Raw genomic sequence first — 15100 nt, forward strand, 5'->3', positions numbered from 1 at the left:
CAGGAGGCTTGATCTTGTTGGGATCTTTGTCAGCTCCCAGTTTAGGCACTTAACTAAGCAATTACCCCTTGGAGGTTCACTTGAGTATGATGGAAAAGAGTCCTGCTCCACAAATCCTTGGTCATGTGAAGGTTTTATCTGAAAGGTGGGATGTAGACATCCAGTGCTTAGAGACCATTTAAGCATTTGTTCTTTTCACATGTGTCCTTGAGATGGCAGGACTAGATCCCATGGTCATAGTTGGGTGGTGCAGAAGATTATTTTCTGTGCTGTTTGGAAATGTGAGACCACAAGGAATGTTTACTGGAAGCCCCAAAGAGATTTAATTACAGTTGCTAGGATTTCAACAGGTTCTGGCCTATCTAGTTCTAGTTATAACGGCAATGGACATTGTTTCTTCAGGGTTTTAGTTGTGCCAAAGCTGCGCTGTCTGGAACCTGGAAAGGAGTAGCATCCTTGGTTAGTTTTCTCTGTAACCCAATTCCAGTGTCTGGAAAAAATGTTAGAGAAGGCTGGATTAAGGGAAGGACTTGGACACTTTGGCTTTATAAGGAAGATTATGATTATGGACTACTTGTTTGTTTGTTTGTTTGTTTGTTTGTTTGTGACAGGGTTTCTCTGTGTAGCCCTGGAAGTCCTGGAACCTACCCTGCAAACCTGGGTGGCCTCAGAAAACTCAGCAATCTGCCTGCCTCTGCCTCCCAATGACAGGGATTAAATGAATGTACCACCCAGGAGGGGCCCTCTCCCCTTGATCACTAATTGAGAAAATACCCCACAGCTGAATCTCATGGAGGCATTTCCCCAACTGAAGCTCCTTTCTCTGTGAAAGAATGTGTCAAGTTCACACACTAACCCATCCAGTACAACATGTAAAAATGAAGTAAGGCTGGGCATCATAACAGAGCCTTTCAATCCCATTACCTGCAAAGTAAATGGAGGAGGATCTCCATTTGTGGAAGGCAGTCTTGTTTACATAAGCACTTCCAGAAGAGTTAGAACTACGTACAAAGGCCCTATGTTAAGAAATCAAAAATAATGCCAGGAGGTGGTGGCACATGCCTTCAATCCCAGCACTTGGGAGCCAGAGGCAGAGAGATTTCTTAATTCAAGGCCAGCCTGGTCTACAGATTGATTGCCAGGACAGCCAGTGTTACACAGAGAAAGCCTGTCTCCAAAAACAAAACAAAAAAATCCAAAATAAAATAAGATGAATAAATCTTTGTAATGGAAAAACAAAACAACTGTCATTGTACTAGCTGTTCTGCCAAGAGTAATTATAAAAATTCCTTTCAGAAAATAATTAACACTATTTTACCTACAATCTGATTTAATACTACCTAATGAATATTTACTTCGGGTGACATCATCACTCTTCATATCACTGGATATTCTGGAATAGTCTCAAACTCACTCAGAGTTTGACTCTTCCTCCAAATACTGACCATAAAGGCATGTAACACCTCTCCTGGATTAATTTTTCTAAACAGGCTTTGGGAACAAAGAACAGGATGCCCTGGAGAATAGAATCCTTCCATCACAATTCATGGCATTAAAAGTGAGCCCTTCCAGCCTGACGGGGGTGGTGCACTCCTTTATTCCCAAAACTTGGAAGGCAGAGGCACGCAGATTTCTCAGTTCCAGGCCAGTCTGGTCTAAAGACTGAGTTCCAGGGCAGCCAGAGCTACACAGAGAAAAACTGTCTCAAAAAACAATAACAACAAAAGTGAGCCCTACCACACCCAACTTAATTCATTTTCTACAAGTTCATTTGCATTTTGTTCAGTTTTCTGTGAGTGTTCATGTCTCATGTGTGCGGTCCCTGTGCCTCAAAAAGGGATTCAGAGCCCCTTTGTCTGGAGTTATAGCATATATGGGATTCCAGACCAATTAGGAACCAAATTTCAAGAATCAAGATCAACAAGCAATCTTTTCTTTTGTTGTAAATGTAGGTGTATACATGAACACGTGTCAGTCATGTGCAAGCATGCCTGGAACCCTACAGACAGAAGGAGGGCTAAGACTCTAAAGGAATACAATTCCCAATGGATGGTTCTGAGCCACATAGTGGAGGTTGGGAACTAAACCAGGCTTTCCTGATGAAGCAACTATTGCTCTGACTCACTGAGCCATCACTCCATCTCCACAATAAGTAACCCTCAGTTAAATCCAGCTCTAGTTCCATAATGCTAAGAGTTTTGATATTTTGCAATGGTATGTAGTAGAAGAGATCACATTCAATTAAATTCAAGTTAGATATGGTGGTGCACTCCTTAAGCCCAACACTTGGAACACCAAAGCAGGTAGATCTCTGTGAGTTCCAGACCAGCCTTGACTACAGAGTAAGTCACAGGACTACCATGGCTGTTACAGAATAAAAAACTGTCTCAAATAAAAGAGACAGATCAAACTGTACTCAAGAAAGCACTTTTATAAATGCAAATCAAAACAACCCTGAGATTTCACCTTACACCAGTAAGAATGGCTAAGATTAAAAATTCAGGAGAAGCAGATGTAGGCAAGGATGTGGAGAAAGAGGAACACTCCTCCACTGCTTGTGGGGTTGCAAATTGGTACAACCACTCTAGAAATCAGTCTGGCAGTTCCTCAGAAAACTGGGCACCTCACTTCCAGAAGATCCTGCTATACCACTCCTGGGCATATACCCAGAAGATTTCCCCAGCATGTAATAAGGATACATGTTCCACTATGTTCATAGCAGCCCTATTTATAATTGCCAGAAGCTGGAAAGAACCCAGGTATCCCTCAACAGAAGAGTGGATACAAAAAAATGTGGTATATATACACAGTGGAGTACTATTCAGCCATTAGAAACAATGAATTCATGAAATTCTTAGGCAAATGGATGGAGCTGGAGAACATCATACTAAGTGAGGTAACCCAGACTCAAAAAATGAATCATGGTATGCACTCACTAATAAGTGGATATTAACCTAGAAAACTGGAATACCAAAAACATAATCCACACATCAAATGAGGTACAAGAAGAACAGAGGAGTGGCCCCCAGTTCTGGAAAGACTCAGTCAAGCATTATAGCACAAACCAGAACAGGGAATTGGGAAGGGGTGGGGGGGGAGAACAGGTGGAGGGAAGGGGGCTGATGGGACATTCGGGGTTTGGGGGTCTAGAAAAGGGGAAATCATTTGAAATGTAAATGAAAATATATCGAATAAAGAAAAGAAAGTACTTTTATTTAAAGAAAAATTAACTGCACATTAGTTAGGAAAAGAAACTGAGAGTAACAGACTCATTTGGCACACACCTATAAAATCAGCAGAGTGGATGTTGGAGAAGAATGGCAAAACCTGGGGACCAGCCCTTTTGGGAGATCTCACAGACTCAGTAGCCAACAAAAGACCACACACACACACACACACACACACACACACATAGGTTGAACTTAGGCCCCCATAATATATTTAGCAGATGTGCACCTCAGTCTTCATGTGGGTCCCCCAATAACTAGATTGGAAGCTAATGGCTGTCTCTGGAGCCATTCTTCTACCTAGGCTGCCTTGAGTGGCCTCAAAAGGAGAGGATGCACCTGATCCTGCAGAGACTTGATGCATTAGGTTCAAGGTAGACCCATGGGGAAACCCTATGAGAGAAAGGGAATAGAGTAGTGACTGTCAGGTAATGTTGAGAGGTAGGTAGTGTTGAGAACATAAAATGGATGTATTTATTAATGGGAAACACTGCCTAGACAAAGATGAAGGAGAAACTGAGGCAATTTCCAATTAATTGCCAGCACAAATTGTAAACCATCCTATGGGCAAGAACCAACCCCTGACACTATCAATGATACTCTGTTATGTTTGTCAATGGGAACCTTGCATAACTATGCTATGCTCATTGTTATACTCCTGGAGAACTGGCTAGCCCAATTTTAATCTGATGCCTGCCATTCAGCAACCAATGAGACCTAAAGCAGAGGCACATAGGCAGAAATATAGGCAGAGCCACGGAAGCGCCACAGAAAGGGTAAAAGACTGCAGTAGTTAGAGCAGTTGAAAATACCAAGAAAACACAGCCCACCGGATCAAATAAGCAAGGCTTACATAGATTTACAGAGATAGAAGCAACAATCAGGCAGTTTGTATAGGTCTGACCAAGGTCCCTACATATGTGGTCCTGTAGCTTGGAGTGCCTGTCTTTGTCACTGAGGTAGATTTCTATGTAGCAAAATGCTGGATCCTGTTTTCAAATCCAGTTTGTTAGTCTATGTTTTTATTGGTAAATTATGTTCATTGAGATTAAGAGATATTAAGGAAAAGTGATTGTTGCTCCCGGTTATTTTTGATGTAATTTTTATGTTTGAGTGCATCTCCTCTTTTGGATGTGTTGAAAGATTATTAGTTCCTTTTTCTAAGGTGTAGTTTCCCTTCTTGTGCTGGCATTTTATATTATCCTTTGTAGGGCTGGATTTGTGGAAAGATATTGGGCAAATTTTGTTTTATCATGGAATATCTTAGTTTTTCCATATATGGAGATAAGAGTTTTGGTGGGTATAGTAGTCTGGGCTAGCATTTGTTTTCTCTTATGATCTGTATGAGATCTGCACAAGATCTTCTTGTTTTCATGGTCTCTGGTGAGAAGTCTGGCATAATTCTGATAAGTTTTCCTTTCCATTACAGGTTTGAATGGTCTTTCTTTGTCAAGTGCATATCTGTTCTTGACCAGTCTGTTTGGATTTCTGTAGGCTTCTTGAATGGTCACAGGCATCTCTCTCTTTACGTCAGGGAAGTTTTCTTCTACAATTTTGTTGAAGTTATTTACTGGTCAATTAAGTTGTAAATCTTTATGCTCCTCTATACCTATAGTCCTTAGGTTTGCTCCTCTCATTGTGGTCTGGATTTCCTGAATGTTTTGGGTTACACGGTTTCTGCATTTTGCATTTTCCTTGATGGTTGAGTCAATGCTTTCTATGGTATCTTCAGCATCTGAGATTCCTTCATCTAACTCTTCTATTCTGTTGCTGATGCTTGTATCTATGACTCTTGAATTCTTACCAAGGTTTTCTATCTCCAGAGTTGTATCCCTTTGTGATTTCTTTGTTGTTTCTAGTTCCACTATTAGATCCTGTATGGTTTTGTTCAATTCCTTCACCTGTTTTTTTTTTTTGTTTCTTTGGTTTGTGTGTGTGTGTGTGTGTGTGTGTGTGTGTGTGTGTTTTCCTGTAATTCCTTAAGAAAGTTTTGTGTTTTCTCTTTAAGGGCTTCTACCTGATGACAAATGTTCTCCTGTTTGTATTTAAGGGAACTAACTATTTATGTCCTCTCTGACGTCCTTTATCAGCATCATGAGATGTAATTTTAAATCCAGATCTTGTTTTTCTGGTGTGTGGGGCTATCCAGGACTTGCTGTTGTGGGAGAACTGGGTTCGCATGGTTCCATGTTGACTTGGTTTGTTGCCAGTGTTCTTGCATTTGATTTTTGCCATCTGGTTATCTCTGGTGCTAGCTGGTCTTGATGTCTCTGACTGTGGTTTAACTGTCCTGCTAGCCTATGTATCTGAACTCCAGGGAGACCCATTCTCTCTAGGAGGAGTTTATGTATGCAGAGCTGGGATAATGTGTGAGCTCAGGTGTACATAAAGAAATCAAAAGTATCCTGTCACCAGCAGATTCTTGATTCCTGTGTCCTGATGGTTCTTAACACGTCCCACTTTGTCCAGAAATTTGAGAATGGTGGTGGCCTCACCTTTGGACACAGATTGGTAGGCACTCCTGAAAGACTAGCTTCCTTGTGGTGGTATTTCTATATGTAATTCTCTGGCCCAAAATCCTGAGAACACAGGTACCCAGGCCCAGCATCTTATCTGGATGCAGACAAAAATCAGAAGTCTTCTATCCCAGGCTGATCCTGGGTACCTGTGTTCTCAGGATTTTGGGCTGGTTCCTCTGAGCAGCAGGGGTGGTCCTCCCTGTGCTCTCAAACCTCTCTGCACTCCTGTGTGGTTAGCTATCTCCCTGATTAACCAGGATATGGCACTCTGTGGGAGAGGATCGTCCCCAGCTGGAGATAGAAACCAAACGCTTCCTGCCTGGGAGTACTTGACATGATCCTCTGAGCAACAGGGATTCTCCTAGCTGTGCTCTCTGGCTTCTCCATACTTCTGTGTGTCTGCTATCTCTGTGCATCACCTGGATATTTGCTTTATCGTTAGAAGTGTTAAAATCTCATCCATCGTGAAGGATAATTCTGCTACCAGTAATAGCCTTCTAACTGACAACCACATCTGTGAGATCAAGGGACAGAATGTCAGTGGCTTGAAGGATGCTCAGACTGCAGATAGGCTGTCAAAAGCTGGGACTGTGGTTACCCTCACGATCATGCCTGCTTTTATCTGGGAACATTATTAAACGGATAGCTCCCAGCATTATGAAAAGCATGATGGTTCACTCCAGTCCTGAACTTTAAATGCCTTGTACAGTGAATCACATCACAGCTGAATGTTTCCAGCTTTCCTCTTTGCCTACTTCTCTATTTCTCACATGATGCTTTCCTGGAACCTGAGGGAATATGGTGCTTGGAAGCCTTTCTATTTTCTATCATAGCTGGGAACCTCACTCTATTTCATATCAGCTTCTGATTTGAAGATAGATGTGTAGCCTTAGCCAGGTTCTAGAGATGTAAAACACTCAAAGTTTTACTTACATTCCTAGATTTGGTTCTTTACTGGGAACCTGATGTGTTTATATAAGCCATGGTTATTAGGATAAATGGTGTAGGCTTAGCTTTCCCTGAGAACTGGTCAGCTTTCTCCTAGAACAAAGCACGGTGTTAGTCATGTGTTTCAGTTCTGTGGCATACTTTGAATTTAGTACATCAGCATAGTACATTGCCTTTGATAGTTATTTTTTAAGTTTTCTCTGTGTGGGTATGTAAAATCCAATTAATCAACACTGTTTTCATTCCACAGAAGCATTATACAGTTGTGTGTACATTGCAAGACACTGTAATGATTGTCATTAAATCTTAATGACCTTCACATCATATGCTTCAATTGTCACCTTAAATATAATAAGCATTTAGTATAAAAGCCAAAATAGAATTATTGCTGCCTTCTGAAACCTGAAGTGTTACCTCTCTATTAAACTGCTATATGCTATATCTGATCAGCTTACTGGTAAAGCTGAGGTGCCTAGTCATATCAAGATTTTCTAGTCACTGTACAAAGAAAATGCCTAAGAGCTGCCCTATTGCTTTCTGAGAAAACAAAGTGCTGTATATTTCATGTGTAAGTTGTTATACTCAATAACGTTTTGGGTCTCTTATTTACTTAGAGAATAATTTGGTAATATCTAAATTAGGGTTTGAATCCTAATATTATGTAACTTTAGCTAAGTTGGCATGGTTTTAGGTGTTTACCTAGTCGTCTTAATTTGTTCCACTTTCTGAATCCTTAATGTAAACAAAAATGGCAAGGACACTTTATCCTGATTTATTTCTTTCTGAATTAGTTAATCTCCTATTCTATTATAGTATGTGATACTATCGTAATAAAGGTAAAAAACGTTAAAAAATATTAGGGGAAAACTTTACCTAATGTGTTGGGTGAAGAACTATAGGTCAGTGGGACATATGCAGTAGTGACTGGAATGTAAATGGATAATATATGTAATAAAATAATTTTCAGGAACTATTTCTCCTTTTATTTCATGAGAACATAATGTAACAATGAAGAATGAATATTTACAGTTGCTTTGAAACAACCCCTCTATATAAACCACAGTGGTACACAACGTCTACAGAAAGGCCTGGTTAATTCCCACAAATACTGAGATGAAGGGTGTACATAACACACTTCTTCATGACTATAAATGTCTGGAATGGTCAAGGAGCTGAGAGAAGTAAGTTGGATTTGGGGTGTAATCCAGAGTAAGCCAGTCCTCAGATTTGTCAAAGTCGTCAAGGATTCTTTGCCAGAGTTCCTCTGCAGATGGACCTGAACCTCGAGCCTCCTCTGGGCAATGGGTGGCAGCTTCTAGGACATCTGTAGATTCAGTCACTGGAGTAAGCCAGTCCTCGGGTATGTCAAAGTCGTCAATGATTCTTTGCCAGAGTTCCTCTGCAGATGGACCTGAACCTTGAGCCTCCTCTGGGCAATGGGTGGCAGCTTCTAGGACATCTGTAGATTCAGTCACTGGAGTAAGCCAGTCCTCGGATTTCTCCAAGTCGTCAAGGATTCTTTGCCAGAGTTCCTCTGCAGATGGACCTGAACCTTGAGCCTCCTCTGGGCAATGGGTGGAAGCTTCTAGGACATCTGTAGATTCAGTCACTGCTAGATCAGTCTGGGCTTCAACTGCTGCTGATTGACCAGAATCCCAATCTATAATGGGAGCATGGCCAACAAGCAGATCTTCCTGCTGACTACACCTGTCTGCATCACTGGCCTGATAATGATGCAGAGAAGATTCCTGGATGCAGTTGAGTTTGGGAATGGAAACCTCACTAAATGTGCCTGAACACATGGGCTCTCCATTCTCAGCAGCAACAAGAGGTATGGAACCAGGAAAGTGGGTTGATTCAAAAACTGGTTTTGAACTTCCATTGGTCTCTGGCAAAGCTTCTGTAATATTCTGGAGAGCCATCCGCTTGTACTTAGCTCGGCTGTTCTTAAACCAGATCTGGAAAAGAAAGAAGATATCAGAAGAATGCCTGTTGTCCCCTAACAGGACCACAAGGTGAAGATTTTGGATAAAAGGTGTTTGTATAGCAATGATTCACATGTCAGAAACAAAGAAGCAGGAAACTCAAGATGGCTAAGATATTATAATAAAGTAGATTGTGTATGACCAGACAACATAAGACTGGGGAGATTGAGCCAGTGTGTCCTGTATTTTAGCAGGAGCTCTGGTGATTAGATTTCTGAGACCCTGCATGGAAACAATGCTATTCTATATTGCTACAAGGTTGATAAAAATTGGAGTCCCAGCATTTGATTCATAAATATCCACCACCTAAAACTGTCATCACTGCCCTAAGCATTTAAGAACAAAATTAAAGTTTCTGATGGGAAAGTGTAGATTTTTGCTGTTGGATTGAGGGAAAAGAGAGGGGCAGACCTTGATGTCCCTCGCTGTCACACCAACTAACTCTGCCAGCTTCACACATTGATCCTGGTTTGGGTACTGACACTTATCAAAATGTTCTTGCAGCAGATGCTTTTGTTTTTTGGAGTACACAATGCGTTCCTTCCGCACCTTTCTTGAAGTCACAGGGCCAGATTGATGGTCACCATATTTCTCTGACAGTACCACAGATCCTATGAGAACATGGAAACAAGATTTCAATTATGTATTTGATAACTTAGACGCCCTGAGGGTTTTTTCAAAGTAGGTAAACCTGGGCCCAGTACAGGATCTAGTTGCATTTGGATACCTGATTTTCTTGATGGTCCTTGGAACTCTTGCTGATGTAGGTCCCTTTCAGGGACTGAAAGACTTGATTGCATTGGATTTGTTGGGGTCAATATGGGACTGTAATAAACTTGAAAGGGTAAGTTCCTTGCAGTCTCTTGAAGCCTTTGGGGTCTGGTTTCTATGGGTGCACTTGAAGGCATTTGGAATTTTGGATACAAGGAGGGACCTTCAGCCCTATGTGTGTTCCGAACCTATTGGAATATGTTCTGGAGAATCTAGTAAAAGAAAACACGTCAAAAAACGTACAGAGAGCACTGATTTACCCATCCTGCCTACCCAGCATTTGGTTTGGACTGTTACAGAGCAGGAATCAGACAGGAGCTTCATTCTTTCTGAACAACTGCCTGTGTTTCCAAATCTTACAAGTATTCTCAGTATTGAAATAAATATGCACTTGGCTCCAGTATTAACAAGAGGTTGCCAGTCCAGGTAAGCTGGCAATTGAATGTTCATTTCCAATGTTTAAATTTTCCATATCCTACACTTCTGGCTGTGAAATTTTGTTGGGACAGACTACTAGCTAGTCTGCCTCTGCCCATGAAAATAAAAGCCTGAAGGCTTCACAGGATTTCTGTGGCATGCAGGGCAACTGACACAAAAGTCAAATCACAAACCCAGGAATTCTGCAAACAGAGTAAATGGACAACTGACACCAAAGTCTGAAGACCTCCCAGGGGCACTGCAGCATGCAGAGAAACTGAATCGACAGTCTGAAAGCCTGTCGGGAATTCTTTTGCATGCAGGGAAACAAAACCTACAGTACTTATGCTTCCCTGGTTAACAGCGAAACGTAGGGCAACAGCTTGACAAATCGTCTCAAGAGTAAACAGTATGAAGGCATCCCAGTAGATGTGTCACAGCCAGGGCAACATATCTCCAGCTTCTCTGCCTCTCTAAAGAACCCACAATTCAAAGGTCTTCAAGAAGGCCTCCCTGAAGACACACGGCCACCAGGGCAACAAGTCACCAGTGTACATGCACCTCTGAAGGTTCCACAGTCAGAAGATCCCACAGGAGGTTTGCCACATCCAAGGCAACTGGCCTACCATGAGACTTGAGTCAACCTACGGACAAAAAAGAAAACTCCCAAACAGAAACACCCCAACCAGAAAAAAACTCCCTATAACCATATGACAAGAGGCAAGAGCAAGACCATGAGAAACAGAAGCCAGTAAACTTTGGCATTATCAGAAACTACTTCTCCCACCACAGCAAGCCCTGGATAGACAAATGCACTTGAAAGTCAGGAAGATGACCTAAAATCTTATCTTAATGATAATAGAATCCTTATAAAGCGATATAAATAACTCACATAAAGAAATATAAGAAAACGCAAGTGAACAGGTAGAAGCACTTAGAGAGGAAACACATAAATCCCATAAGCAATACAGGAAGATACAATCAAAAAAGTGAAAGTTTTTATTAATGCAGTCCAAGACCTAGAATTGGAAGTAGATATAACAAAGACAAATATAGGCAACCCTGGAAATTGAAAACCAAGGAATGAGATCTGGGATAATTAATCATTACCAGGAGAATACAAGAGATAGAAGAAAGAAAGCAGCAGTCTCAACTAAACTGGACCCCCCAAGATCTCTCAGAAACTAGACAACCACCAATTAAGCGTACACCAGCTGATATGAGGCCCCCAACACATACTCAGCAGAAAACTGTGGGATTGTACTCCCTCAGAAAAGATGTACCTATCCCTAAAAAGACTGGGGGCCCGAAGTGGGCAAGGAGTTCTTATAGGTAGGGGGTGGGGTGAAGACATTCTCCCTGAGAAGGAAACTAGACTTACAGGATGTGGAACTTTCCGTGGGAGGACCAGAAGGGGGATAAAATCTGGATTGTAAAAAAGATTAAATATTTTTTAAACAAAGGAATATTATCATAATTGGAAAAACATGATCCCAGTTTCTCCTCCTTGCAGTATGACACCCTGTGACAAAATAAAGAATCAAGGGCAATGGAACATGTCCCATTTCCATGGACCCTTTCCACTCCCGTATTCTAAACAAGAGCATTGATGATCTAATTACTCTGGATGTCAGAAGGCACATACACCTAAGCCAGATCCCCTGATATTGAAGTGCTATACCAAGGACTTAGCCTTAATTGAATCTCCCTATCAAGAACCCTCCCACAGGCTCCTCCTTTCATCCTCTAGAATCCAGCAGCTATACACACCCTGTTGTAACATCCAGTCTGTAGCCACAACTTAATATCTAACGGAAATATGGCCAGATCACAGACTTTTTTTGTACTCTTTTCTTTTATGACTGAGTTTCGCTAAATGAACTATGCTGTATGTGAGTCAAACAGAACACAAGGCTGAAACAGAATTCAGAAGGATCAGCCTAACTGTTACTTCTCAAGCAGGGCTAAGACTAAAGGTGTGTAACAAAGAACTGAGCCATCCTGTAGGATTTCCTCCTAACATGGGCTCCATCGAGAAAATAAAAATTTTCCTTACTCTCTAGGAGCAATCTCAAAAAATGCGTCTCTTCTCATCCTGCTGCCAAGAGGACATGCACGTTTCCGGCCACCACTAACACCTATTTATTTCTCCAAAGTTTCTCTTCTGAGACTGAGGCAGGTTCCATGTGCATGCCCCTGACTTCCTGGTTCACACTATACATGCAAGCCAGGGCTCACAATTACAAAAACCCACTTGCCATTAGTTTTCGAGTCCTGGGATTAAAGGTGTGGTCCATGCATCCAAAATGGTTACAGATTTTAGATGAAGGAGGGCCTGCTCAGCCAAACACCATCCAAGATGTCACACTTTTGAGTCAGAATGCCACTACTATGCCTTATCTAGGCAATCTGGAGCCTCAATTGGTCCCAAGGTCACTTGAGATCCCATTGTCAGTTCTTTCCTTTGTCCTATAGACAGGCCTCACTATCTATTGATTCAGGCTTTCTGAACAGCCCAGGATTTAATCATGTGCTTAGAATGAAGAATAAAGCCCCTTGAGGTCTCTTGAAAGCTCATTCATAGAGTGCCCCGATCAGGGCAAATCACTGCTCTGCACTGTTCACCGTTATGGGATAGACTTGAAACATCTACTAAATTTAAATAACATCTTCTGCATGTATACAGGGCATATTTTATACTTGACCAATCAAACACCCATACAGGCTAAAAAATTACCAAAAATCCTCCTCCACTGTCTCCCATGCTTTCTGCAACATGATATCCCCTTTACATAGCAACCTTAGACATTTCATGCAACTCACCAATTCACCAGGAATGAAGAGGTTTCCTGTAACCTGCGCAGTCCTCTGTCTTTGAATTCTCCTGAGAAGACCTGCCCTTATATATCTCTCCTAACCTGGAATTCAAAGCCCCTCCCACCCTTTGGCTCCTCCTACTTGCAATATTCAAATCCATTATTCTCTCCCACCCTTTGATGCTACTCCAGGTGTAGCCTCATTTTATAGAACCCATGAATTTAAATTTTTTGGTTTGTAATCCTTTATTTCTTTACATTTTATATTTTACTTTTATTACTTCCCAGTTCAGCTGTTACTTTCCTCCCAGACCTCCCTCCCACAATTTTTCATCACATTCCTAATCCCATGTCTCCAAGAAAATGCCTTCCACACCAGGCCTTTGGTCTGGTTTAAATAATTTAATGTGTGTAGCCATCTTACTTTTGTTTCTGTCTGGTTTTTAAGGTATAAATATGTTCTGCATGTCTTGGTTATATAGTTTTGACTGGGAGTGCATTGAATCTGTAGTTTGCTTTTGGCAAGGTGGCCATTTTTACTACCTTAATTCTGCCAATCCATGATCATGAAAGAGATCTTTCCATATTCTGAGATCTGCTTTGATTTCTTTCTTCAGAGACTTGAAATTCTTGTCATACAAATTTTTCACTTGCATACTTAGAGTGACACCAAGATATGTAATGTTATTTGTGACTATGGTAAAGGGTGTCATTACACTATTTTCTTTCTCAGCTTATTTATCCTCTGAGTAGAGGAAGGCTACTGATTTGATTGAGTTAATTTTACATCCAGCCACATGGCAGAAATTGTTTCTCAGTTGTAGGAGTTCTCTAGTGTTGTTTTATTGGGTTGCATAAGTATACTATCATATCATCTGCAAATAGTGATGTTTTGACTACCTCCTTTCCAGTTTGTAACATTTTGACAAGTGTTACAAACTGTACCTCCTTTTGTTCTCTAAATGCTCTAGATAGATCTTCAAGTACTATATTGAATAAATAGGGAAAGAGTGGGCAACATTTTCTGGACCATAATTTTAGTAGGATTACTTCAAATTTCCTCTATTTAGTTTGATGTTGGCTTCTGGTTTGCTGTATATTGCTTTTACTATGTTTTGGTATAGGCCTTGAATTCCTGATCATTCCAAGACTTTTAACATGAAGGGATAGTGAATTTTGTCAAATGCTTTCTCAGCATCTAACTAAATGATCTTGTGGGGTATTTTTTTTTTCGAGTTTCTTTATGTAGTGGATTACATTGAAAGATTTCTATATATTGAACCACACTTGCATTGCTGGGATGAAGCCTATTTGATCCTGGTGAATTACTGTTTTGATGTGTTCTTGGATTCGGTCAGCAAGAATTTTATTGAGTAGTTTTGGATCACTGTTCTCAAGGGAAATTGGTCTGGAATTCTCTTTCCTTGTTTAATCTTTGTTTGGTTTATGTATAAGCAATACTGTGGCTTCATATAATGAATTGTGAAGGATACCTCGGGTTTCTGATTTGTGGAATAGTTTGAAAAGTATCCGTAGTAGGTCTTCTTTGAAGAACTGATAGAATTCCCAACAAACACATCTGGTCCTGTGTTTTTGTTGTTGTTGTTGTTGTTGTTGTTGTTGTTGTTGTTGTTGTTTTTGGTGGTGGTGGTGGTGGTGGTGGTTGTGGTTGTGGTGGTGATGGTGGTGTTTTGGGAAGAGTGTTAATAACTGAATCTATTTCCTCACGTGTTATGGGACTATTTTGATGGTTTATCTGATCAGGTTTTAACATTGGCAGCTGGCATGTGTCTACAAAACTGTCCATTTCATCCAGATTTCCCAATTTTGTTGAGTATAAGATTTTGTAGTAGGATCTGATGATATTTGGAATTTCTGCAGTTTCTGTTGTTATATCTCCCTTTTCATTCCAATTTTATTAATTTGCGTGTTTCCTCTATTCCTTCTTGTTAGTCTGCTAAGTGTTTATCTATCTTGTTGATTTTCTCAAAGAACCAACTCTTGGTTTTGTTGATTCTTTGTATAATTCTTTTTGTTTCTACTTTGTTGATTTTGGCCTTGAATTTGTTTATTCCCTGCCATGTATTCCTCTTGGATGTATTTGTTTCATTTGGTTGTAGAGCTTTCAGATGTTCTGTCAAGCTGCTAATGTAAGCTCTCTCCATTTCCTTGTTGGAGGCACTTAACTATATGAGTATTTCTCTTAGCACATATGACTATTGACAGCTTTTCAGGATTTCTAGTTGCAACTGCTTTAAGAGGAGAACCTTCTAGAAAGGTTATTGTTCATTGTTTACAGGCTTTTACTGCTAAGGGACTGCCTAAAGTTGGCAAGACAGATAATGGGCCTGCATACACTGGAAACAGCTTTGAACAATTTTGCAAGGAATTTGGAATTGAACATAAAACTGAAATTC

At 40.7% G+C, this 15100-nt stretch overlaps 1 protein-coding gene across 1 annotated transcript; it reads right to left on the reverse strand.

Annotated features, from left to right (window-relative positions):
- Positions 1-7839: 7839 nt before the first annotated feature.
- LOC127683465 (homeobox protein CDX-1-like) lies at positions 7840-9587 on the reverse strand. The gene is made up of 4 exons (XM_052180731.1): positions 9407-9587; positions 9091-9290; positions 8247-8652; positions 7840-7976 (listed from the first exon to the last, which is right to left on the reverse strand). The coding sequence occupies exons 1-4, from the start codon at positions 9585-9587 to the stop codon at positions 7840-7842; spliced, it is 924 nt and encodes a 307-aa protein (XP_052036691.1).
- Between the last annotated feature and the right edge of the window lie 5513 nt (positions 9588-15100).

Source organism: Apodemus sylvaticus, chromosome 1 (assembly GCF_947179515.1).
Source record: "Apodemus sylvaticus chromosome 1, mApoSyl1.1, whole genome shotgun sequence".
In the NCBI taxonomy this organism is placed as follows: Eukaryota; Metazoa; Chordata; class Mammalia; order Rodentia; family Muridae; genus Apodemus; species Apodemus sylvaticus.